Genomic DNA, 26422 nt, shown 5'->3' on the forward strand with positions numbered 1-26422 from the left:
TGACATTCCTAAAGCTACATGTATACTGTTTCCCAGAGGCAACTTTTCAAATGGCAATCAGTAAGACAATTAGGTCCTTAAATAATATAGTTATATGCTTTCCAAAGACTTTCAATATTTATATGTACATCCTGTGTAGGTAGGATAGTTTGAAAAACAAATAAAAAGCAAAAGGTACAAATAAAAATTCACTGCTGTAGGAAAGTGAAGGGCTTAATGAGTGGAACTGTACAGACCTCTAGGGTCCACTGAGCCCACCCTGCATAGTCAACGCCCTTAGGTATGTCGATTGCCACACATAGGATCCTCCTCCTGAACGTAACTGTTTAGACTGACACAATCAGAATTCACCAGCAACCCAAACTCTGAGGTTTTTAAGATTTGGTCATTTCATGGGAAAAGTTAGTTGTGATTTAAAACGACTATTTCTGCAATCTCTGACTCATTCAGTTATTTCAGTTTATATTTTATATATATATACATATATATATATAGTGTGTGTGTGCATGTGTGTGTGCGCGCGCGCGTGTGTGTGTGTGTGTGTGTACGGTTTTTTGAGACAGGGTTTCTCTGTGTAGCCCTGGCTGTCCTGAACTCGCTTTGTAGACCAGGCTGGCCTCAAACTCACAGCAATCCACCTGCCTCTGCCTCCCGAGTGCTGGAATTAAAGGCGTGTGCCACCACACCGGGCTATTTTGGTTGTTTTGAGACAGGTTCTCTCTGTGTAGCCCTGGCTATCCTGGAACTCATTCTGGAGATCATGCTGGCCTTGAATTCAGAGATCCGCCTATCTCTTGCCTCCCAGGCGCTAAGATTAAAGGCATATGCCACCACTTCCCAGCTCAGTTATTTTAATCCTTGATAAAAAGTAAAGGGAAATTTAAATCTCATTTTTCAAATAACAAAACAACAACAACAACAAAAAAACCGACCAGAGTACTTGATCAAGATCAAATAAATAATATTGACAAAAAGTATTCCTTCAGCAGCCACAAACACTTGGTGATGAAGACAACAGCAGTCACTGGCCCAGCTCTTCTCTGGAAACACTGTTTTGATGACGTGGTTTTGTATCTCCCCTGGGATGGGCATGCTCTGCTGGGGCAGCGTCCACCTCAGCCCACAAGGACATGGACTCGTGCACAGTGATGGTATGCTCCTCTATCTGGCGCTGCAGACTGTCCATTTCCTGTCTGGAGAGATGAGAGAAGGCAGAAGAAGCCCTAAATCACACAAGGACCAGGCAGAACCACTAGCCGTAGCTTTCACTAACAAGTCACAGTGGATGCAACAGGCTTACCACCATATGTGGTTCCCTCAAAGACAATGAATGTACCACGGACCAGCCAATCAGCTGGAGTCAAAGAAGGCAAAAGCCCCTGACATTTTTTCACTCTGGGCAGAAGCCAGCAAATAACCTGACATACGCTTCTGTTTTCTGCAAGGTGCTTCCATCAGGGATATGAGGAAAACATAGACCCCAAAGCCTGATGCTGTCTAGAAGCTGTCACCTGAGGCCACTGTCACAGTGACTTCCCTTCACAAGACCCCCTGCCTGTCAGGGTCCTATGTGCTCCATCATGATGCTGGTCTCTTCTGTCCTAAGCTGGAAGAAGGCTTAGCCTATAGGGGATAGATCAAACACCTGACCTTTAAGGGACCACCAAGGTACTCTACTTAGCTGTTTTCATCCTTACTACATAGACCCCAGAAGCTTTGCCAGTAAAAAGCTTTTACCATATTTTTTGGACCATAAGACACACTTTTTCCTCCCAAAAGTGTGTGTGTGTGTGTGTGTTGGGGGTGGGGAAATAGGGGGCACCTCATGGTCCAATTGCTGTTTTTACTGTTTTTCTTGTTTTACTGCTCTAAAAACTGGATGCGTCTTATGGTCAGGTGTGTCTTATAGTCCAAAAAATATGGTATTTCTCAAGAGCTTCAAAGACATGGGTACTCTACAAACAACAGAAGAGATGCCCCCCCCCCCCCAGGGAAAAACGTGCCATGTCTTAAGGCTCAAGAAAATAAGGCGTAGAAGACAGATCATACTTGAGTTGCTGCAAACAGCTGTTGAGATTCTTGAGGGGCTCCTTGCTCACAGCAGGTGGGGGCCTCAGCAGCTCCTCTAGCAATGAGGCTGGGACAGGACAGTCTGGTATCTTGATGGGTGTTGCAGGGCTGGAGGAGTTGGACTCACCTTTTGGCTCTTTCTTCTGTTTGTAAAAGCACATCATTAGCCCCCTACAGCCCTCCTCCTTCTCCACTGGGACAAGTGACCGGCCCCCACCCCAACTCTGGGAAGAGGACTGAATAGCCAGGTCCATGAAGACAGTCTGACAGTAAGTAGGTTAAGAAATACTAGCTGGACCAGCTACCCTAACAAAGCACTTGTGCTGACTCTCAGGAGCTCTCTTGTGGGAGTTTCCTGAGACACAAGTGTATACTTTGAGCTTCCCTAAGAAATTAGGCAACATTTACTTGGATTGTGAAAATAAAAATCTGCTACGCAATTGAATCCTCCACCAGGGCAGACACTGGCATGAAGCTCCCACCCGAGCCACCCTGAAGCCACTGTGTCCCACAATGGCAGCACAGTGGGGCTGCGTGTTCATTAGCGTTACAGCTGGATAATGTGTGCATTCAAGAAGAGAAATAAATACTCTCTTGGAAGGGTACCAAAATAAAGTGTTTTGGCCCACTGTCCAAGCAGACTTCTCTATGATCTTTGTGCACAGATGTTGATCTGTGAATGACTAGAAACAATATCCTGCCCAAACAAATCTACACGAGACCGTTAGCTTGCTGGGTGCGGCCTCAGTCTCACCTTGGCTGCACTGCGGCGCAGATCCAGCTTGAGCTGTTGGTTCTGCTGCAGCAGGGTCTTCATGTTGTTCTTCAGCTCAGACACTTTAGCTTGAAGCACAAACTTATCCTTCTGGGTCTCAGACAGATCTTCCTGTGCCATTTCCAACTCAGACTTGATGGTCTAAGGAAAATGATCAGTTTTCGTTTTGTTTTGTTTTTAAGCTGAAAGATTGTAGCAAGTTTGAGGTCATAAGAGCTGGGCTACAATAAAAACTTGTCTCAAATGGGATGGGTGTGGGGCACACGCCTTTAATCCCAGCACTTGGGAGGCAGAGGCTGGAGGATCGCTGTGAGATCGAGGCCAGCCTGGTCTACAAAGTGAGTCTAGGACAGTCAAGACTACACAGAGAAATTCTGTCTTGAAAACACAAAAAACAAAATAACAACAACAACAACAACAACAAAAACTTGTCTTAAAAGCCAAACAACATAAAACACACTTTAGGTTCTTAATTTGTATGTCAGTTTTAGGGACACTTTTCCTTCTTTTTTTGGATAAGTTGTTTCTGTCTCAGCACTTTCCTCTGTAGTTACCTAGGCACTGGCAAGTTCACTAAAATCAAACCCTTGACTTATGTGTATCTGTGTCTGTGCATGGGTACGTGCACATACAGGGGTGCAGGTGCCTGTGGAGGGCAGAAGGGCAAGCTCCCCAATCCGGTGCTGGAAACTGAACTTGAGTCCTCTGGAAGGACAGCAAGAGTTTTGAATTGCTGAGCCATCTTTCCAGCGCTAACCCTTAACAGTATTTTTAGATTCACTGATTGGCTGACCTATGCGTGAGTGCTTATGTGTGTTTATATGCAGCATGAACATGCAAGAGTCCTCAGAGGCCGAAAAAGGGTGTTGACCTCTTAGAGCTACAATTATAGGAAGTTGTGAGCTGCTATGTGAGTGCTAGGAACCAAACCCAGGGGCTTCGCGAGAGCAGTAAGTGCTCTTTAACTGTTGAGCGTCACTCCAGTGCCCCTGACACTTAGCACAGTCTTTTCAAAACATTAACATCTGCATGACCATGGTTAGCCCCAAGAATCTGAATTCCTGTCTTTCCTGAGTAGTAAAGACCACTCATCTGAGCCTTCGTGGAGAAGCTGGCCATAACCTGAGCACACGCTGCACATGGTCACTACTCCCTATACCTAACACAGCATGCTCCCGGCACATACACTTCATACAGCTCACAAAGGGGCAGTGCTGGGGCTTTTCTCAGTTTCTCCACCACATAGCTGTGCAACCTGAACCAGGTAACCATGCTAAGCCTCATTCTAAAGTGGCGACAATGTCTTCAGATCACTGGGGTGGGGTTGGGAGCCCAGAGGGTGATCCAATTCAGTAAGAGCTGCCTTCCACCCAGACTCAGGGCCCTGGGATAGGGACAGGACCAACCTGCAGTGTCTGCTGTGTCCCCTCGAGGTCTTTCTTGCCCTGTCGCTCTGTCAAGTCAAGCTGCTGCTTCAGGGACTGAATTTCTCGCTCTTTCTGATCCAATTCCCATTTGAGATCTTCCAGCTAAAAGACAAGACACACGACTAAGACAGTTTTGAAATGCTGTGTTCTCCTGTAAAACAACCCCAAGGAACTTCTGCTCATCTGCCAGTGTCACATGTATACAATGGACTCCCTGTCTGAGCAGATAAAGCAGCAGGGTCGACTGTCACCTCTTGGCTCCCTGTAGGCTGCTGGCTCATCTGCTCATCCAGCGTCTTCCGCAGCAGCTGCAGCTGGGTTCTAGCTTCTGCCAGCTCCGTCTGGAACTGCGCTATTTCTTGGGAATGCTTTCCCTCCTGAATCCTGCCATTTAAACAAACAAACAAAGAGGTTAAAAATAAAATGACAAATTTCTCTCAGTTTGTTCTCCAAGGCTGTCCGTGGTGAGACCCTTTAACATTTGCTACAGACAGTGTACTGCCAATGCTCTGATTGTCCACTGACCCCGCAAAGCTTCTGTGCTCTGGGAGACTCCCTCTGTATTAGGGTGCTACGGACACCTCTGGAGCTGCTCTGGAGGTGTGCTCATCCCTAGTCTGGCTATCCATGGTACCCCAAGATTGAGTGCTCAAATGGGGGTTCTTTCTATTCCAGGAAGAAGTCAAGGCAGACTTGGCAGGGTTAAGGTTGAACGCAGGCTTCTTGAGATAGGAGTTGGGTAATTCTGTTCCTTTGATTGTCCCTACAGTAACGGGGACCTTCGGGAAAGACAAATGATCCCTGCTGTGAGATTCACAATGAATTAAAGATGAGAGGAGACTCCAATAGCTGTCGTGTGCTGTCTGGAGAAGAGTCACTGAGGTCACCGTGGGCAGCCCTGGTGCCCTGTGTAAGCACGGGGACTCACTGGAGCTCATGCACCTCGGCCTGCAGTGTCTGCACCAGGCGCTCCTTGGCCTGCAGCTCCTCCTTCACCTCATTTAGCTCCAGGGTCGCTGCCTTAAAGTGGCGGCGGTTGTGTCCAGCTTCCAGCCTGGCAGTAGCTATCTAGAAGAAAGTGAGGACATAGACATTACTCACACACAAGCTGTACCATGATGGATGCCACAGGTTTGATGGACTACCACGTGCAACACTGGAGTCCCTGCCAAACCCAAGTAGAGCCAGTTCTTGGGTATTTACTGGGCTCTATGCTCAGCACACAGTGGACTAGTGACATACAGCTGACATACTCTGCTGAATAAAAAATTTACTTATGATGGTTTACTTAGTTTAAAAAGGCCTTATATCCCCCAATTACACCTGTTTATTACCAGTTAAGCTTATTCCTAATTCTTTTTTGTGTGTGTGTGGTTGGTTGTTTTGTTTTTGTTTTTTGAGACAGGGTTTGTATAATAGCCCTGGAACTTGCTTTGTAGACCAGGCTGGCCTCTGCCTCCTGAGTGCTGGGATTAAAGGCATGCACACCATACCCAGCAATTCCTAGTTCTTTTATTTCCACCTAATTGTAATATCTATTTATGACATAATTGGTCTCCTCTGAACATCTGCTGATTTTCAAAGTCAAAAATAGATTTTCCTCAAGATTTCTAAGCAAATTCTTTTTATTTTTTAAAAAGATTTATTTATTATTACGTATACAGTGCTCTGCCTGCATGTACACCTGCATGCACACCAGAAGAGGGCACCAGATCTCATTATAGATGGTTGTGAGCCACCACGTGGTTGCTGGGAATTGAACTCAGGACCTCTGGAAAAGCAGTCAGTGCCCTTAACCTCTGAGCCATCTCTCCAGTCCCTGTCTACCAATTCTTAAAATTATTTTCATTTAAAAATTTTTTACTGGGCCAGTGAGGTGGCTAACCAAATACGGTGTTGGCCACACAAGCCTGACTGTCTGAGTTCAAACCCTGGGACCCATGGAAGAAAGAGAAGACACCGACACCAACACTGTCCTTAGGCTTCCACATGGATGCCATGATTTGCACACGTCATGTACATATGTACACGTGATAAATTTTTAAAAATTAAGTTACAATTACATTTTACCATCTCAAGCAGACACTGAGGCACACACCTGCTATCCCAGCTCTTGGGAGATGGAAGAGGATCATGAATTCAAGGTTTCCAGGCATGATGGCGCATACCTTTAATCCCAGCATTCATGAAGCAGAGGCATGTGGATCTCTGTGAGACAGAGGCCAACCTGGTCTATGTAGCCAGTGTCAGGGCAGCCAGGGCTACATCATGAGACCCTACCTCAAAAACAACAATTAAAATAAAATAAAGCAAGAGTTCAAGGCTATCCTCTGCTACACAGCAAGTTTGAGGACATCCTGTGATCAGGAAAAATAGAAAGAAAGAAAGAAAGAGAGAGAGAAAGAAAGAAAGAAAGAAAGAAAGAAAGAAAGAAAGAAAGAAAGAAGGAAGAAGGAAGAAGTGTCTATGTGTATACAAGCAGCAGAGTGTACACACACGTAAGCCTGGCCCTGAGTATCTGCTCTATGCCTAGGTGTCAGCAGGAAGCTCACATTCTAGAAGAGGGTATAAAGAATGGGAGATGGGATGCGCAGTGGTGGTGCACGCCTTGGGAGGCAGAGGCAGGCAGATCTCAGTGAGTTCAAGGCCAGCCTGGTCTACAGAGCAAGTGCCAGGACTGGCGGGGCTACACAGAGGCCCTGTCTTGGGGGCGCGGGGAAAGAATGGGGCATAGGATGAGGTGTATAACCACCTTTGCTGTAACGGTTTACCTGGTGGGTCAGCAAAACTGGAGTGTGAAAAGGAGCCAGCCACAAAGACAGCTCTGGATACTCTGAGGCTGTATGCAGCCAGCATTCTGGACTATGCTTCCCCCACCCTCCGCCAGAGACATGGCTTCTCTGTGTAACAGAGACCCAGCTGTCCTGGACTAGCTTCGTAGCCCAGGCTGGCCTTGAACCCACAGAGATCCAATTGCCTCTGCCTCCCAAGTGATGGGATTGTAGGTGTGCACCACCATGCCTTGCTTTTTTTCTTGACAAGTTTTGTTTGTTTGTTTTGTTTTGTTTTTTTGAGACAGGGTTTCTCTGGCTGTCCTGGACGTGTTGTAGACCAGGCTGGCCTCGAACTCACAGAGATCCGCCTGCCTCTGCCTCCCGAGTGCTGGGATTAAAGGCGTGTGTCACCACGTCCAACTCTCTTGACTGTTTTTAAGACAAGGCCTTGCTATAGAACTTAAGGGGGCCTCAAACTCACTACACACTCAGCTCAAATTGGCTTTGAAGTCAGGATCCTCCTGCCTCAGCCTTTTAAATGCTGTGCTGGGTTTACAGGAGTGTGCACCAACGGGAAGTACTCTTTAACTGTACCAGGGTATCTTTGACTAGCAAAGACCAATGTGCATATGTGTGGGTGGCTCAGTCTGCCCTTTCCAGTCCTACATTGCTACAGTCACTCAATGTGATGCCATCTTGTACAAAGAAACCATTACAACTGGAGAGTCATAACTACCCCGTCCTTACAAACAAAACTAAAACGTGAAGGGTTACTCCTGCAAGGCCCTGGAAATCTGAAGCTGGCCACATACCTGTTCCTTCAGGCTGTTTACTTCCGCCTTTTCTTTCTCTAACGAGAGTTGTAAGGCATGGACAAGCTGCTTCATCTGGCGGTCCTCCTCCTCTTTGCGCTGTAAAACTGCCTGCACCTGCATCACATTAGGAAAGGGTGAATAAGGAGCAGCACCAATTCCAAGCTCAAGTACAATCTGAGATCCTCTAGAGTCAGCCAGCATGTGGAGCCCAGTAGGATGGCATCACAGGAAAGGAAACAAGGCAAGGGAGGGGAGAGAACCCTCTCTGGGCTGGGAATGTAGCTAGTTGGTAAATTGCTTGCCTAGCAGGCTTAAATCCCTGGATTCCATTCCCAGCACTTATGCGTAAAACACAACACCACCACAGGCATGGCTGTCACCCCAGGGCTCTAGACAGACGGATTAGAAGCTTAAGGTCATCATCCTCAGCTCCTAGTGAATTTAAGGCCAGCCCAGATGCATGATCCTGCCTCATAAATAAATAAAAAGATAAATGAATAAATGCAGAAGTCTGAGCTCACAAGAGTGTGTCACATGGCTGTATTCAAGAACACAGCTGAGAACTCAAAAGAAAGACGCAAAGGTATCATAAGAGACGTTTACACGTAAGACAGCCCAGCAAGGACAAGAGTGACAGAAACTAGACCAAATGTAAATTAACTCTTCTAATAACTACGTATTTTAAGGCTTGACTGTGACAGCTGTATTGGCTGGTTTTGTGTCAATTTGATACAAGCTAGGGTTGTCAGAGGAGGAGCCTCAGTTGAGGAAATGCCTCCATGAGATCCAGCCACAAGGCACTTTGTCAATTAGTGCTAGTGGGTGAGGGCCCAGCCCACTGTGGGTGGTGCCATCCCTTGGCTTGTGGTCCTGGGTTCTATAGGAAAGCTGGCTGAGAAAGCCAGGAGAAGCAAGCCAGTAAGGGGCACCCCTCCACAGCCTCTGCATCAGCTCCTGCCTCTCAGTTCCTGCTCTGTTTGAGTTCCTGTCCTCATTTCCTTTGGTGATTGACAGCTATGTGGAAATGTAAGATGAATAAACCCTTTCCTTCCCAACTTGTTTTTTGGTATGGTGTTTCCTCACAGCAATAGAAACCCTGACTAAGACAGTAGCGGAGTACTGCTGTGACAGACCTGACCATGTTTTGTGGAAGATTGTCAAAGGACTTGGAACTTTGGGCTAGAACCACCATAGAGTTCATTAAGAACTCAGTGGGCGGGCTGGAGAGATGGCTCAGAGGTTAAGAGCACTGACTGCTCTTCCAAAGGTCATGAGTTCAATTCCCAGCAACCACATAGTGGCTCACAACCATCACATCTGGCCTGCAGGCAGAATGCTGTACACATAATAAATAAATAAATCTTTAAAAAAAAAAAAAAAGAACTCAGTGGGATGTTCCTTAGGAGTCTGGAAGGTAAGACTGTTGAGAGCAGTGCAGAGACGGCAGTCTGGAAGTTCAAAGGCTATCAGGGCTGTTTGCTATTTTGAATTAAGATTCTGTGGTTCTGGTCAGCTGGGGCTGAAGTGTCAGCCGTGACTGTGATTAACAAGAGACCAGCACCACTGAGGTGAAACCTCTGCATTATTGGGACACTCGATGCTGGTCAGCTGGAGCTGAGGTATTAGCAGGATTAGAGACCAGCATTGCTGAGGTGAAGCTTTCTGGGAAGTGTTTCCTGAGAGCACAGAGAAGCTGTATTCCAGAACTGTCTGAGGTTGCATCTTGTGCAGGCAGCCAAACTTGGTAGCGTTAGTCACCTAGGTGGTGCTGGGTTTTTGTTTTTGTCTTTTTGGTTTTTTTTTTTTTGGTTTTTCGAGACAGGGTTTCTCTGTGTAGCCTTGGCCATCCTGGACTCACTTTGTAGACCAGGCTGGCCTCGAACTCACAGTGATCCGCCTGCCTCTGCCTCCCGAGTGCTGGGATTAAAGGCGTGCGCCACCACGCCCGGCTCTGGTGGTGCTGGTTTTGAAGGTTTGAAGGGGTCATGGAGAGCAGCTGAGGCTGGGCACTGTGAGAGGCCATTAATGAAGGTGCAGCCTCAGTGGCCCTTAACTGACAGCTGCCTCCAAAGCACTGCAGACCCTAAGGAGCTAAGAACAGAAGCTACAGTAAGCTGCTAAGTTGGGGTTCAAATTCCAGTTCTGAATCATATCAGGACTTCAGGCAAGTGTCTTCTGCACTGTCTCCTGGTCTAGAACCAGAGGACGGTCTGACCTGTCCCACCAGGAGCCAACTATGTAACAGGGACTAAGTGAGCTTGGCACAATGACCACAGGCTTTTACAGCTGGGAATCCAGGTGTGTGCAATGGCCAGGTTCCTCTGAACCACTGAGCCAGGTGTGGTGGGGAGACCCTGACTGTAAGCACGGGCCACACGACTCTCGTGCTGCTGCTGGCAGACGGGTCTCAGCACCTGGAGATTCAGCTGCACCAGGTCGGCTTCCCGCTTGGCTAGCGCCGTCTCCAGGATACTGTTGTGCTCGCGCAAAGCTGCATTCGACTGTCCGAGGCCGGTGAGCTTTCCTCGCTCGTGTTCCAGCTCCAGAGCCAGTTTCTTATTTGACTCTTCAAGACGTTTTATCTTTCTTCTGAAGCCTCTGGATTCTTGAAGCTGAAACATATTGGTACATATAAAATTTCATGCTCTGGGCAGGTGTGGTGTCCATGCCCATAACCCCAGTACGTGGGAGGCAAGGGCAGAGGATCAATCAATTCAAGGCCAGCCTGGCTCTAGGAGACCCTGTATCAAAAGCAACACTTCTCCACATAAAAAAAATCATATTGGGCTAGACAGACTACTCAACTGAAACAGATGAGCAACTTTCAAGAGGGGCTTATACTAAAGCATAAATCATCCTTGACTTGTTTCCTGTGAGGCTACTCTTTTAGTGCTGACATTGCCTGAATATGGCAAATAAACTGTTTCTGTGTTTTCAGTTCTTTGGCAGACTTAATTTGGGTTGTTATTTACAATAAAAGCATTCTAAATGGGAAAAGGACAGGATTATCTAACGTTTAAACACTGAAATACACCAGCTCTTTTATCTACAAACCTGTTGGGATGGGTCCGTAGCGACCCTGGGACTCGGGTGGCACACAGGTATAGGCTAGACACACCTTCCCCAGAATGTCACTCTCAGTAGACATCGGGTAACTGGGTAAGTGGTAACTATTGTCATCCTCCCTACAGTACTGGCAACAATCTGTCCACCAACAACTGTAAACAATCAAGTGCCAAGCACCAATACCAAGCAGACAGCAGCTCTCAGCAGTGGGTATTACCTCATCTTCCAGCTCCAGCACCTTCTCCCGTGACTCTTCCAGCTCCTGGCCAGTCGTCGCGATCACCTCCTGCAGCTCCTTCTCCAGCAGCGTCTTGCTTTGGCCAACATTCTGCAGTTCTACCTCCAGAGCCCGGATCTTCTCCTGCGAGCCAAAATGGGAGTCAGCGTTAGTCACTGGCCTTTTCCTCCCTCAACTCTTATGGACACATACCTCACCACACTCTAGATTTTTAAAAAATATTTATTTATTTACTATTATGTATACAGTGCTCTGCCTGCATGTACAAATGCAAGCCAGAAGAGGGCACCAGCTGTCATTATAGATGGTTCTGAGCTGCCATGTGGTTGCTGGGAATTGAACTCAGGACGTCTGGGTGAGCAGGCGGTGCTCTTAACCACTGAGCAATCTCTCCAGCCCCCACATTCTAGATTTTGTTATTTTTAATTTTTAAAAATGTTTCACTTCATGCGTATTGGTGTTTTGCCTGCATGTATGTCTGTGTGAGGGTGTCAGATCCCCTGGAGATGGGGTTACACACAGGTGTGAGCTGCCATGTGGGTGCTGGGAATTGAACCCTGGTCCTCTGCAACAGCAACCAGTATTCTTAACCGCTGAGCCATTTCTCCACTGTTTTAAAATTTTTATTACATATTACTTATTTAGTGTGTGTATGTGTAGGTGCCCTTGTGTGCACGCAGAGCCCAAAGGACAACTTGTGCAACTTGTGGGAGTTAGGTCTTTTCCTTCCATCGTGTGACTGGAGTGATCAGACATTGTAGGAGGGGCCTGTACTCAATGAGCCAATTATCCAGCCCCGTTTTGTTTTTGTAAACAGAGCCTTCCTTACTAAAAAGCCCAGACTGGCTTTGAACTGGTGAACCTCTCCAACATCACTAAACCCAACTCAGAAGGTGCTATTCTTTGCTGGCCTGGAATTTGCCATAGAGCCAGGATTAGCCTTGAAACCCTGATCGTCCTGCTTCAGCCCCTGCGAGTTCAAGGCCAGCCTGGTCTACAAAGCAAGTTCCAGGACGGCTAGGGCTGTCACACAGAAAAACCCTGTCCTGGGGAGGAACCAAACCAAACCAAACCAAACCAAACCAAACCAAACCAACCAAAAAACAAAAAAGAGTCATAAGGCCTCTGACAGGGAGAACTGTGTTTACCTACATGTAAAGCAGGGTCACTGCTGCCACTAGTGTGCTGAGTTCTGAGCTGCCTCAGCTCGGCATCTGCTGTCTCCTTAGAAGCCAGAGCCTCCTGCAGGCGGCGGCTGAGAATGCTCACAGCATTCTCATAAGCTTTGTGCTTCGTCTTCATTTCCTTCTGTGCACTGGTCAGATCTGAGCCCAGCCGCTTCATCTTCTGTTTCTGTTCGGTGATGGCCCTGAGACATGAGTGAGAAACCTGAGTTAACCTCCAGTGCAGCCACCCAACTCCCTGGCCTGAAACACCAAGGGCACATGTTGCAGGTCACTCTTCAGGGCTCAGTAGTGTTTTTTTTTGTTTGTTTGTTTGTTTGTTTTTTGAGGCAGGGTTTCTCTGTGTAGCCCTAGCTATCCTGGAACTTGCTCTGTAGACCAGGCTGGCTTTAAACTCGAGATGTGCCTGCCACCACACCAGGCTTAGGGTAGTGACTCTTGGGAGGCCACGTCAGCTTAATCCCACTCTGTCTTCCCAGACCTGGCTGACCCTCAGGAGGACTTGGGCAAGTGTGTTCTTGCTTTGGTTTGTTACTGAAGGAGAAGAGGTATCCCGAATCCATGTTAGAGGAACAGGAAAACAATGGGAAACCACTCTGTCACATCCACCACCATCAAGACCTGCCTTCCTCTTTGCATAATCTAAAAGTGCTTCTGTGATGAGCGTGGTGAACACCTGTAACCCTAGCATCTGAGAGGCTGCAGCAGAAAGAGAGCTGCAGGCAGGAGACTGTGCTGGATACAGGGCATCTTCAGCTACAGAGTGAGACCTTTTCTCAACAAAACAAAATAATCTTATGAAGGCCGAAAAACAGCACACTTCAACAAAAAAATATCCCCAACATTCTTCCCGAAGGTAAAAAATAAATTCTTGGCTGTGTGGTGGTGGCGCACACCTTTAATCCCAGCACTCAGGAGGCAGAGGCAGGTGGATCGCTGTGAGTTCAGCCTGGTCTACAAAGTGAGTCCAGGACAGCTAGGGCTACACAGAGAAACCTTGTCTCAAAAAAAAAAAAAAAAAAAAAAAAAGCAGCACAGAACATGCCATGGAGTAAAAAGGTCCCAAGAGGTTGGGAGTCAGAGCTCACACTGATCCCAGCATTGAGAAGGAGAAGTAGGAATGTTACAAGTATGAGATCCATCTAGGTTATAAGGAGAGACACTGTCTCAAAAGCCAAAAGAGCAAAAGTAGCTGGACCTCACTGTGTTCCAAGGCAGGTAGGGCTACATAGTGCTATTCGTCTCAAAAAATATAAACAAACAAACAAATACCCCAAAGAGTGTGTGCATATGTGTGTACACATGCATATCTGAGTAGCTGCTGTAAGGGCCGTATGTTTAGATTTATGTGCATAAGCTACTAGATGCTCAAACTAGATGAACGAAAATCAAAGTGTCAACCCTAGTGAAGGAGCAGGAATGACACCAGTGTGTGGCATAAAAAGACAAATTAAATAAATAGAGGGGACTTTAGCTGGGGATTCAGCTCAATGGTGGCACAGCTGCTTAGGACGCTCAACACCCTGGCCTTCACCCCCGGCTTGTGGGGAAGCGGGTGCTTCTGTAAGGGATGGTTGAGCAAGTTAACTTCAAAACTCAGATAAATAGGTAAGAAAAAGGAAGCCGCCAAATCATGATGGAACTTTGGGATCTGTGCTCCAGGTTACCCTTTCATGAGCTCAAGTTCAGTAAGAGTGAGTTAGGTGTGGGAAAGATTAAGCTTTGTCACAGGTGGGAGCAGTCTTGGCGGGCTTTACCCTTGGGGCACCCCATGAATGAATACCTCGTGACAGACTGAGTGGAGCCATCCTGGGCCTGGAATTCAGGAAGCAGACCTGGGAACCCCAACTGGGCTATTGCTTTTCTAATTGACCCTCAACGAGAGAAGGAGACCACCCTTCCCGTGTGACTCGGGCAGGTGGGGAGGAGAGAACAAGTTCAGCCCGGGCTTGAGCACGTGTGGAGCAGCGGACTGGCTGGACCAGCACGCGGGCCAGAGAGACGCCTAAGGACCCGTCCCGTGGAACGGATACCGGAAGGTTCACTCTTTTGTCCCTTTAACCTTTTTTCCTTCTTGTGTAAGTTAGTTGGGTTGTATAATAAAGTTTAATTATTAAGAAACAGAGCCAACAGTTAGGGCCACAGCGACATGGAGGACTCTCCAGGCTGCTCCTCAGCAGAGCCAGTGCCCTCAGAGGTCAGTGCATGCTGCTCACAGACTTACTTCTTGGCCTCCTGCTGCAGCTCTTCTATTTGTTTCTTTAGTGTCTCATTGGCCTCAGTAAGGGCTATCATCTGCTCTTTGTCAAACTGCAAAGACTTTAAAAAGGACAAAAAATGTGCAATAAGCAAAAAGCCACCTACTTCAGATATTTCCCACTGATGAACAACACTTCATAGAGGTCAAAAGCATTTCTGAGGTTAGAGAGATGGCTCAGCAATTAAGAGAACTGGCTGCTCTCCTAGAGGACCAGAGCCCACACAGCATTTCATAACCATCTGTAACTCCAGTTCTAGGCAATTCAATACACTCTCTGCCTTCCATGGGTGGCACGCACACGGTACACAGATGTACACGCAGCCAAAACACTCATATACATAAAACAAAATAACAATAACAAATTTCTGGCCAAACCATTAAATGCTTTCCTGAAGCTAATGTCCTTGCAGGAAAGATAGCTGAGGTTAGCCTAGGCCTTACCTGAGGCAAGGTACAAACAAGGCGCTGCTGGGTAAACACTGGACATACCATCGTTACATAAACATTTTGGTCACTTGTCTACCTGGATCTTGGCCTGGACATTTTAAGAGACTTTGAGCATGTCTCATGTTTTTTTTTTTTTTTTTTTTTTTTGGTTTTTCGAGACAGGGTTTCTCTGTGTAGCCTTGGCCGTCCTGGACTCACTTTGTAGACCAGGCTGGCCTCGAACTCACATCGATCCGCCTGCCTCTGCCTCCCGAGTGCTGGGATTAAAGGCGTGCGCCACCACGCCCGGCTATGTCTCATGTTTTTTGTTCTAGCACCCTGCATATCACCTTCCTAAATTTCTCACCCCAGAAATAATTCCTGATTTGAGACAGAGATCTCTGCCTCTACCCTTTAGTCATCTCTTACCCCTACCTTGTCTCATCACCAAGCCAGTCACTGCACTCATTAAAATAGTCAGACTCAGGGGCAGTATACAGAGGGTATGGGTAGCTACACGATCCTCTCAGTGACTGTACACTGACTAAACTCAGGCTACCTGCAGAGCACTCTCTCCTTTCTGTCTGGTGCCAACTTTGTGGACTTCTAGGCTCAACCACCAGTTCCACAGACCCTGTCAGAGGACAGCATGACCAGTGCTCGTTCTCTTTTCTTTCTCTCAGTTGCACCAGGGCCTGGATGTATATGAATGCTTGTCTCTAGACTGTCTTAAAAGCCTCCTTGGCTGTGCTTCCTGTTTCACCCTGTACACAGTAAGCCCCCAGCAGACTTGGCTGAACCTTCTCAACTCAGAAGAACCCATCCCTTGCATTCCACCTGCAGGTGAATCTCCATTTCATCTCGTTCTCTCTGCACTGACTGAAGATGCTCCTCCAGATCTGCCGCCTGCTGGTGAACCAGGGACATGGCCTTCTGCAGTCGCGAGTGCTCGGCTTCCACAGTCGTCTTCTCTCCGCGCAGCTTCATGAGCTCCTGCCTCAGTTCCTTCATCTCTGACTCCAGCCGTTTTTTTGTGGCTTTCAGCTCGCTAATGAGTTGGTCTTTGGAAGTAGCATCTCGACGGTAGGCCTCTACCATCACCTTCAGGGCAAGACACAAGCAATAAGCCAGTGCTGGTCAGCAACTTAGCGACAGCCTGAGTTTAGGCAGGGAGTAAGGCTGCCTCACAAAAATGTTTACCCACAATTCAAGGTACAACCCTCTTCTCACCCACGGACTAGGTATGCTATGGACCCTGGGCTTAGCGGAGCAGAGGCAAGAGCTTTAACCACTGATCTACAACTTTTTACACAAAACAATATACCTTATGAAATATGACATGACCCACTGAGAGACACCAATGATGATGGCATGTCTGGATTTTTGTCACATGATGTGACAACAAACTATGTCCCCCAAACCTGGACACTGCATTAGGCATCCCATTGTCCTCCTGGGATCCTGGTATCTTCTGAGTAATCTCACAAGGACTAATCTCCCTGTGGCTGGATGATGAAAGTTAATCCTTTGCATATCTCAGTAATAAACTGAAACACTACATATGAACAAGCTTTGGAGGATCTTCCTTTCTCAGAACCAAGCATTCAACTGATGGCTGGCAACAAAGTAAAGAGTCGAGCCATTCATTCCTCCACCAGGAGGCAAGGGCTTCAAATATAAAACTTAGGTCACAGACCTTTTGTTTTAATGTTGGATTATAGTGTAGACTTTTCACACACTTTATACAACAAACATAACCAGCACACACTGCCAAAAATGTGCAATGCACAGCTCTTGGGAGGGATGGTGACAGGGCATGACAGTGGTGGGCATTATGTGCAGTCTTTGAGGAGAAAAGGCATGCTCCCTCACTAACTGCACACAGGGTAACTCAGAACAAGTGCAGTGCCTTTAAAAAGGGTAAGTGACACCTAGATGCTGCCCTCTTTCTGGCTTTGTTCTGCGGAGACAGACTCTCAGCAGTGTGTCCAACATTTGTCTCCATGTCCTACCTTTTGCTGGACAAGCTGCTCCTTTGCTTTCTGCATCTGTTTCTTCAATGTGGGCCGTCTCCTGCTGCAAGTGCTCCACCTACAGGAGAGGGTTGCAGAAGGGTGGGTGGCCTGGCACCATGCAGAGCACAGAAGGTGGCTTTCAGTCAGACACATGCTGATATCACAAGGCTGCTCACACAGGTCACATAACTAGCACCCTCCCCCCTGCCACTTTAAAGTACAAAGACAAGGTGAAGGGCAGTGGAGAGAAGGAAAGGGTAAGGCAGGGTGCTCCAGAGAAGACAGAAGTAAGCCCTTCCTGGAACAGCCAGAGAGGAAATACGTCTGCTACAGCTTCTCAGCTCTGTTTTTGCAGCAGAAAAGCAGCCAGACTCTACATAAAGGAATGAATGGGTTCTGATCCAATGTATCTCAACTTACAACACCCCATATCCTTGTGACAACACACACCAGAGACCAGCAGACCCATACTATTCGGAAGCTTGTAGAAATTGCCATCTCGGGGCTGGAGAGATGGCTCAGCAGTTAAGAACACTGACTGTTCTTCCAGAGGTCATGAGTTCAATTCCCAGCACCCACATGGTGGCTCACAACCATCTATAATGTGATCTGATGCCCTCCTCTGTCCTGCAGATGTACATGCAGGCAGAGCTCTGTATACATAATAATAAATAATAAATCTTTAAAAAAAAAAAAAAGAAATTGCCATCTCAGGCCCCAAACTGAGTCAGATCTGCATATAAAGAGCCTCCAGGGCCAGGTGGAGGTGGCGCATGCCCTTAATCCCAGTACTCGGAAGCAGAGGCAGGTGGATCAAGGCTACAGAAGAGAAACTCTGTCTTGAAAAGCAAAACAAAACTAAAAAAACAAAAAGCCTCCAGGGACGCAGGAACATATGACATATGTGAAGGGCCGCGACCTCTGCCCTTTGTCTTCACAGGGCAGGGTCTCCAGGCAGAGTCATTCCAACACTATTTCTGCTTCTTGAGCATTTTTTTTTAAAAAGATTTATCTATTTATGATTATGTATGCAGTGCTCTGTCTGCGTGTACACCCACATGACAGAAGAGGCATCAAATCACATTACAGAAGGTTGTGAGCCACCATGTGGTTGCTGGGAATTGAACTCAGGACCTCTGGAAGGGTAGTCTGCTCTTAACCTCTGAGCCATCTTTTTAGTTCGCATCTTTCTTTTCTACATAGTTTTTATAGGTCTGTTCATTTCTGGCAGTGTCAGCCGTTAGCAACTGGTGGTCCCCATATATAGCTAGCCCACTGGGCTGTGCTCTGACACTCCAGGACACTGTGCTAACAGGAGGGACCTACTGTGAGCTACTATCCCACTCTCAACACTATATCACATCATGACTGGCTTGTCATACGCAAGAGGGAAAAACCACCACCACAAAAAACCAAAACCAAGTATTCTACAACTTCTTTAGCTGAAAGCCAGTAGCCGCAACAAAAAAACTGGTGGTGGGTTTTTTTTTTTGTTGTTGTTGTTGTTTTTAGATACATTTCAAAGGCCCCTCCACAAACAAAACAAAACAAAAACTTCGTTTCCTAGTATGTGGTTCCTCCACACCCAGAGGCTAATAGAGAAAATGGTACAAAAAGAACTAGTTTCTTGCTAAATAGTGCCAAATAGTAGTCTTACCCAAGAGGTTATTTAATGTTCTAGACTTGAAACATGTCCTTCCATGAGAAATGGTCATGGAGAAGACCCATTCCATACTTGGTCCCTTTTTTTAAAGAAAAGTGAGTGAGTGAGTGAGTAAGTGAGTGACTGAAATGAGGTCTCAAGAACACTTTTCTGGGGCTGGAGAGACGGCTCAGAGGTTAAGAGCACTGACTGCTCTTCCAGAGGTCCTGAGTTCAATTCCCAGCAACCACATGGTGGCTCACAACCATTTACTTTGTGATCTGATGCCCTCTTCTGGCCTGCAGGTGTACATAAAAGCAAAGCATTGTATACATAATAAATAAATCTTAAAAAGAAAAAGAAAAAAAAGAACACTCTTCCATTGATGACTCACATTTGCAACAGACCAAATTCCGGGGCGGGGATCAATGATGCTCCTTCAGAAAACGGCTAAGACAGAGTAAGACAGAGTTACCTGGTTGGACTTGACAGCTAAGTCTTGTCTCAATTGTTCCAAAAGTACTGACGTCTCCTCAGTATTTTCTTCCAAACGCTGTGCTCCTCTGTCAAGTTCTTCCTTGTCACTCCTGGCTGAGTGCAGAGCTACTTCCAAGACAATCTTCTCATTCTGCAAGAAGTGAATTGTGTCCTCCTTGGAGTCAGCCTCTCTCTGCAGCTCCTCCAGCCTTGCTTGTAGCTCATCATAATGTGTATGCAGGTCATCAAGGGACTGCCCTTTGGTCTGCAGAGCCTCCTGTGTTGATGTGAGCTGCTTTATCACGTCTAGGTGTTCCTGCTGAAGTGCTGCAAGCTGTTGGTCTCGCTGGAACAAAGTCAACTTCACCTGGAAATAAACCATAAACTGAGCATGCTGCCTTCCACCCTGGCACAAAAATTCATACCATTTTCTTTTTTTTTTTTTTTTTATTAATTTATTCTTGTTACATCTCAATGTTTATCCCATCCCTTGTATTCATACCATTTTCATAGTCAGAATTTAAGTAATTTAGATGCATTCACTGCAGGGTTTTTTTGTTTTGTTTTGTTTTGGTTTTGACAGGGTTTCTCTGTGTAGCCTTGGCTGTCCTGTACTCACTCTGTAGACCAGGCTAGCCTCGAACTTAGAGATCCGCCTGCCTCTGCCTCCACGTACTGGGGGTAAGGCTGTGCGCCACTGTACCTGGCTTGAAGGGTCTTTTTTATGTAAAATTATAGAGTAGAAGAACATAAATAGAAGCAAACGAATGGTCAAGCTGGCAACATACCAGTCTGATAGTGACCCATCAACTACATTCAACAGATACCCCAAAACAAACCTGAATTTCCAATACAGCCTGATGCCAGAGATCACACCAGCCAAGGCTGAAGCCCTGTGAGCCTGGGTCCAGGTAGCAGCATTACTTGCCTGTTCCAGTTGCTGCTCCAGGGATGCTGCTGCATCCGCCACCTTCTGCAGCTGCTCACGTTCACTTTCAAATTCCTCCAGCCTCCTTTGGAGGTCCTCCTCCACCATTGTCTTTGCCTCCCGAATCTGCACAAATGCCGCCTCCTGATCCAACATGTCAGCCTGAATAAGAAAATGGTGTTTCACACTTGGGAGGCAGAGGCAGGTGGAGCTCTGTGACTTCAAGATGTAGCACTGAGGAAAGAAGAGCCTCCCTTCTCTCCAGAGAATTCATTGCTGGGTCCCTGGACTCGACTGTCAGCCAGGGCTGTAGAACTGCCATGATGACTGCTAGCACTTGCCTGGCCTCCACAAGCTTCTGCTGTTTGCCTCTGCCTTCCACAGCGTGACCTGTGGGTGTGATCTCCCAGGTGTTCCCACAGCAGCCATTTGTCTGAGTCAGGCCAGTCAGTTCCTTGTTGCCACCTGACTTGGTTGGTATCAGAGCCTTAAGCTCCCTGCTGTCACATGGCCTGGTACTGGCAGCCCAGCCAAAAGACAGTTATTGCAGAGAAAATCTCCTTTTCCCGCAGCCCTGGCTGAACCAGAGATCTTGTAACAAGGACTTCGTTCTGCACCCCGAGTGCTTCATGCTTTTCCACCTGGAGACCAACAGCCCTTGGGCCTCCCAGAGAAAAAGTGTGCACTTCCGGCTCGGTGCCTGTAGCATCCAGCGCCCAACGTGGGGTGACAGGATGTCCAGTTCAAGCAGAAAAAGGGTGACCGCACCCCCTCCAGGCACAAGGGCCTAACTCTCAGATGCTGAGGGAGGCAGCTCTATTTTTCCTCCTTTGTTTTCAGTCTGCACCTTTGAGAGGGACTAGCTACAGTGTGCCGAGCAACTGACGCCTCTTGGTTGGGGATTCCTTGCCCCTCTTCCCAGACCCTGACAGCCCAAGCTGGGTGAAGGCAATGACCTTTTACCCTCCCCAAAACAACAACAACAACACAACTGGTAACATGACAGCCATGTGACAGCTATTAGGACAGTTGACAGCTTCTTAAATCTACAGGCAGGCTTGTGACTTGTGGGGTGTGCCAATCCCCCCAGACAACAACAATTGCGTTAGGGAAGTTGACCATTGGCAGCATCCCCTCCTATCCTTATTTATCATAGGAAACAATTCATCATACAGAAGACTCTCAGGATAGGGAGATACATGCCCTCTTAAATTCACATGGCATAAAACTCACCAAAAAATAAATCTCCTCATTTTGGGAGGAGGTGCTTCAGATAGCACCTTGCATAGCCATGAGTAGTATTTACAACCTCGACTTATGGACCCAAGCCGCTTCTCTCACTCGGAATAAAAACAGACAAGATGGAAAACCCCCTCTCCCCATCTTCTCCCTCTTACAGCTGCAGTCCACCAATGTTTAGGACTGGTTTTAAAAGGCCCTGCCTGCACCAGCTCAGAGTCAGGACCCTGAAGACCTATTTCAGACCTCATAGGCCTCAACCAGTCTCAGGCTGGTTAAGAAATCATCTAGGGCAGCAATTCTCAAGCTGGGGCCACACGTCAGATATGCTGCATATCAGATATTTACATCGCAGCTCATAATGGCAGTAAACATAAAATTAAGAAAAACTGTAAAATTACAGTTATGAGATAGCAAAAAATTATTTTTTATGGTTGAGGGTCACCACAACACGAGGAACTGTATTAAAGGCTCGCAGTATTAGGAAGGCTCAGAACCACTGATCTAGGGTATCAGAGAATGGGATTTAGATCCAAGAAAAATACATTACATTTCCCATCTAGATGATCTGTAGAGAGAGCAGGCAATAATAAAAATGCTTTAGGAAAGCACTGCACACTACAGGACAGAAAGCAGGCTGAATGCTTGCAAACAAAACAAAACAAAAAAGAACCAGTTATCACTGGGCCTGGAAACACTGCCTGACATACAAACAGACTTCGCGCCCTTTCTCTCCCCATCCACCCCATGGTTAGCTCTGTCTAAAGTGCAGCAGTGTCCTGGTGGGAACTCAGGTGCCAGGGCGCGTTCAGAGAAGAGCCACAAGGTCACAGGGACTCGAGGCCGGACCAGAGGCACCATTTCAAGATGCTCAACAGGTATTGTTCAGTGCACACTGCTCAATGTGTGTGTGTGTGTGTGTGTGTGTGTGTGTGTGTGTGTGCGCGTGTGTGTGTGTGGTGCATGCACATAAACGTGTGAGAACACACACTCATGCATGTACATGTACAGGCCAAGGAAAACACGGGATGTCTGTCTCTGTTTCTCTCCACCACACTACCTTGAAGCAATGCCACTCACTGAATTAGAAGCTTGACATTTCGACATTTTACCTAGGCTAGCTAGCCAGCAAGCTCACAGGATCCTGGTCTCGTCCTCCCACAAATGCTGGGGTTACAAGCACACACAGCCATGTCTGACCTTTATGTCCTCATGTTTGCACAGCAAGTGCTCTTACCCACTAAGCTATCTACGTAGCCCCAAAAGATTTTTTTCTTGAAATATTACACAATATAGGGAAGTACACATATTCACAAGATATATTTATGTTTACTTATAGGTATTTTGATTATGTCTGTGTATGTTTTACATTTGTCAGCAAGAAACAAAGTCAGATAAATATTATCCCCCCACTATCAGCACAGTCCTCACCTCAATGCTCTGGAGCTGAACAGCTATGCGCTCTTTTTCCTTGATGGATCTGTGCTGAGTTTCGGTTAGCTGATGTGACAGGGACACGTTCTCAAGCTTCAGGTGCTCCAAAAGGCCGGCTTGCGTCATCTGTCCAACCTTCAAAGAAAAACCCAGAAGGCAAAAAGGAGCTTAAAATTAGGCATCAAGTGTGGCTCAGCCTATCTTAGTCACTGAGATACTCTCTCTTTGTAAACAATGGCTAGTGATGGACCGTCTCAATGTGCCCTAATGCAGGGAAAACTCCTGCCCTTCTGTCTTCCACTGCAGGACTCACCCACACAAACCTTCTGCCAGTCTGCCTTGAACTTGAGCCACACAGAACTGAAGTTCTGTACAGGGCAGGGGGGCCACCGAGAAACCAGGCCCTCACAGCTGAGAACGTGCAGCTTGGACAAGACCTACACTGGGGTTCCCAACTTAAGGCTATAAACTAATAACTAAATCCCACTGGTTCCCACCAATTCCAGACACTATCAAGGCCTAATTTAGCTCACAGAGTCTTTAAGAAAGAAGCCCAGCAGCACAAGGGGTAAATAGCAGCAGAGAGATGCAAAATATGAAAACCCTTGCGACAGGTCTGTGGCATGATCTCACCCACCTTTCGTATAACCCTAGCACACCTTCTAAGCTGACAAATCCAAGATGGGGCAGAAGGGTGGACCTCAGAGCTACAGAAGCTGCACAGACCAAGGGAGAAAGCACAGCAGTTGATGAGATTGTATTTAAAGACAACAAACAGAGGGGCTGGAGAGATGGCTCAGAGGATAAGGGCACTGTCTGTTCTTGCAAAGGTCCTGAGTTCAATTCCCAGCAACTACATGGTGGCTCACAACCATCTACAGTAAGAACTGGTGCCCTCTTCTGGTGTGCAGGCACACATGCAGACAGAATATGTATAAATAATAATTAAATAAATCTTTTTTAAAAAGACAACAAAGAGAAGGGCTGCCCTGCATCTTCTACCCCACTGAGTGCTCCTGGGAACAGCGAGCCGGCCGGGACAGAAGCAGCACGAAGACCCTAGTCACAGAACACGAGACACAGCAAACGCTTCTCCACTTGACACTCTCCTGATTACTCTTATCTGCCAGTTCCCCTGACTGACACATGAACCCTACTTCTCTGAACACTGCACACCTAAAGAACATAGCAATTTATGTCTTTCTTTGTGTGAGATGGGGTTTCTGTGTAGCCCTGGCTGTCTTGGAACTTGCTTTGTAGACTATAGGTTGGCCTTGGAACTCTCAGAGATCCACCTACCTCTGCCTCTGCCTCCCAAGTACAGGGATTACAGATGTGTGCTTTCATGCCTGGCTAAGGTAAATTATTAAAAAGATGACTGAAAGTGCTCTTTGGTATCTTCAACCAATATAGCCAGTCAGGCCCTGGCTATATTATATTTTCCCTTCAGAGTAAAATACATTCCAGAAACTTGCCTTTTCTCCTGTATGCATCAAAGGCATGCTGCCTAAGTAAAGCCACCAGATAGGCTTTATGCTAAGGCATACGCATCGGTGTTACTTCTGTCTAAAGGACACACAGACCAGCACATGCGAACTCAAAGGCTGGCTTATTTAGCTTCTTTTAACAAAATAGGAAAAAGACAAATGTCCCTTTTATAGCCTGAAAACAATAGTTCACATAGAAGTATCTGTTGGCCAAGACCAACCAAGTAGCCAGAGAAAATCAAATTCTGAGAAAGACTACTGGCCGAATTCTTTCACCATATAAGAACATCACATGAAAGAGATTCAAAGCACAGAAGACAGGGTGAGAGCCTCAAAGTCCATGAAATGTGGGTTTGAGGGCTTGAGTCAAACAAAGTTTTACCCTTTGGCTGAAGGGAAGACACGAGAGGCTCCTGTAGAGAGGTTGGTGGAAAGCAGTTAGCAGACGCTCAACAAATACATACCCATGATACCTAAAGCCATAAACACCTGTCCGGCCTTTCTGTTAGCTTTCAACATGTGACCCTCTTGTCTTAGCCGCTAGAGTTTTGGATGCTGTTCGTACCCAGTTTAGAAACACCTTTGTAATCCAGGGCAAAGCATGCTCCGTAGCCCTGAGGGGAGTCCCCTGCACTGTACCTGGATGTGGGCCATCTCTCCCTGCAGCCTGACCCTGGCCTCCTGGGCCAGCGCAAGCTGCTGTTGGTACCACTGCCGGGCATTCTGCAGAGACGTGATTTCAGCCTGTGATGCTCGCAGCTTGCTGGTCAGTGTTGTGCGCTCCAGCTGTACTTGCTGGAGCTGGCTCTGTAGGGTTGTCATCTGCTGCCGAAGGTCATGCACTGTAGGTAGGCAAGCACAGCCAACTCTGACTAACCAGCACTAACAGGACAGCTACAGCTGAAGTCCAAGTATATATAGTATAGAGGGAGGCAGCACAGTTAGTGTTGCACAGTGGCCATGGTCTATACAGTTTCCACAAAAATAGCAGTGGTGGACAGGAACCACTGCTCCCAAAAAGAAAAGGGGTTCCTATGAGTCCCAAGTCACAACATTTGTATTAACTGATTTAAGTTCCTGTTTACTTACCTGTGATTTTGTTTAAACACACCTTATTTAATATGTATGGAATTATTATCTATTACCTGTAATTATTCATCAACCTGCCTTTTATCTTAATTATTATGAATGGGGGTGGGAGAGATGGCTCAGAGCTTAAGAGCATTGACTGCTCTTCCAGAGGTCCTGAGTTTAATTCTCAGCAACCACATGGTGGCTCACAACCATCTATAAAGTGATCTGATGGGCCTTGTCTGGTCTGCAGGTGTACATGCACGCAGAATACTGAATACAATATCTTTTTAAATGTATTTAAAAATTATTTATGAATGACTATAAAGCTCATAGCAAGCAGCTCTATGTAAGACTATACCTTAGCAAAGTTTCTGGAACAAACTATCTTCTCCACAAAATTACTCAGCGCCTCCTCACACACAGAGCCATTTTATTTCTTTATTTATTTTTGGTTTTTCGAGACAGGGTTTCTCTGTGTAGCCTTGGCTGTCCTGGACTCACTTTGTAGACCAGGCTCGAACTCACAGTAATTCACCTGCCTCTGCCTCCACTGCTGGGATTATAGGTGTGTGCCACCATGTCTGGCCCTTAGAGCCATTTTAAACAGCAAAATTACCCCCCAAGAAAGCCCAAAATTGGACCTCTGGCACTGAACAGATACAAAAAGGACACATGTTAACAGTCTGAGCTGAGAGCAAGATGGAGGGTAAACAGGGGATCTGAGTGTTGCCGCCTTCTACAGAACTGGAAGGATACACACCAAGTAACACTAATTATCATGGCCACATCATGAACAATCATAAAAAGTGCTATAAGTAATTATGGAATTCCTAATAATTTTGGTTTTTTTTTTTTTTTTTTTTTTTTTTTTTGGTTTTTCGAGACAGGGTTTCTCTGTGTAGCCTTGGCCATCCTGGACTCACTTTGTAGACCAGGCTGGCCTCAAACTCACATCGATCCGCCTGCCTCTGCCTCCCGAGTGCTGGGATTAACGCCTGGCCTTGTAATTCCTAATAATTTTGGCTGGGAAGAAATTCCAGTTATGGAATCTGCAATGACCAAACAGAAACCAAAAACCAAAAAACCCAACC

At 46.7% G+C, this 26422-nt stretch overlaps 1 protein-coding gene across 1 annotated transcript in view; it reads right to left on the minus strand.

The window, feature by feature from the left end:
* Positions 1 to 578: 578 nt before the first annotated feature.
* Positions 579 to 26422, minus strand: part of Golga3 (golgin A3) — a 45390-nt gene continuing 19546 nt past the window's right edge. The window contains 18 exon segments of the mRNA XM_051161772.1: positions 579 to 1193; positions 2050 to 2213; positions 2825 to 2986; positions 4252 to 4374; positions 4524 to 4656; positions 5201 to 5340; positions 7859 to 7975; positions 10276 to 10473; positions 11145 to 11288; positions 12318 to 12534; positions 14574 to 14668; positions 15873 to 16136; positions 17048 to 17098; positions 17100 to 17126; positions 19168 to 19536; positions 20098 to 20259; positions 22768 to 22905; positions 24897 to 25099. Of these exon segments, the coding sequence (XP_051017729.1) occupies positions 1022 to 1193; positions 2050 to 2213; positions 2825 to 2986; positions 4252 to 4374; positions 4524 to 4656; positions 5201 to 5340; positions 7859 to 7975; positions 10276 to 10473; positions 11145 to 11288; positions 12318 to 12534; positions 14574 to 14668; positions 15873 to 16136; positions 17048 to 17098; positions 17100 to 17126; positions 19168 to 19536; positions 20098 to 20259; positions 22768 to 22905; positions 24897 to 25099 (2879 nt within the window). The 3' untranslated portion in view covers positions 579 to 1021.

The sequence above is a fragment of the Acomys russatus genome, chromosome 19, assembly GCF_903995435.1.
Source record: "Acomys russatus chromosome 19, mAcoRus1.1, whole genome shotgun sequence".
Classification (NCBI taxonomy): domain Eukaryota; kingdom Metazoa; phylum Chordata; class Mammalia; order Rodentia; family Muridae; genus Acomys; species Acomys russatus.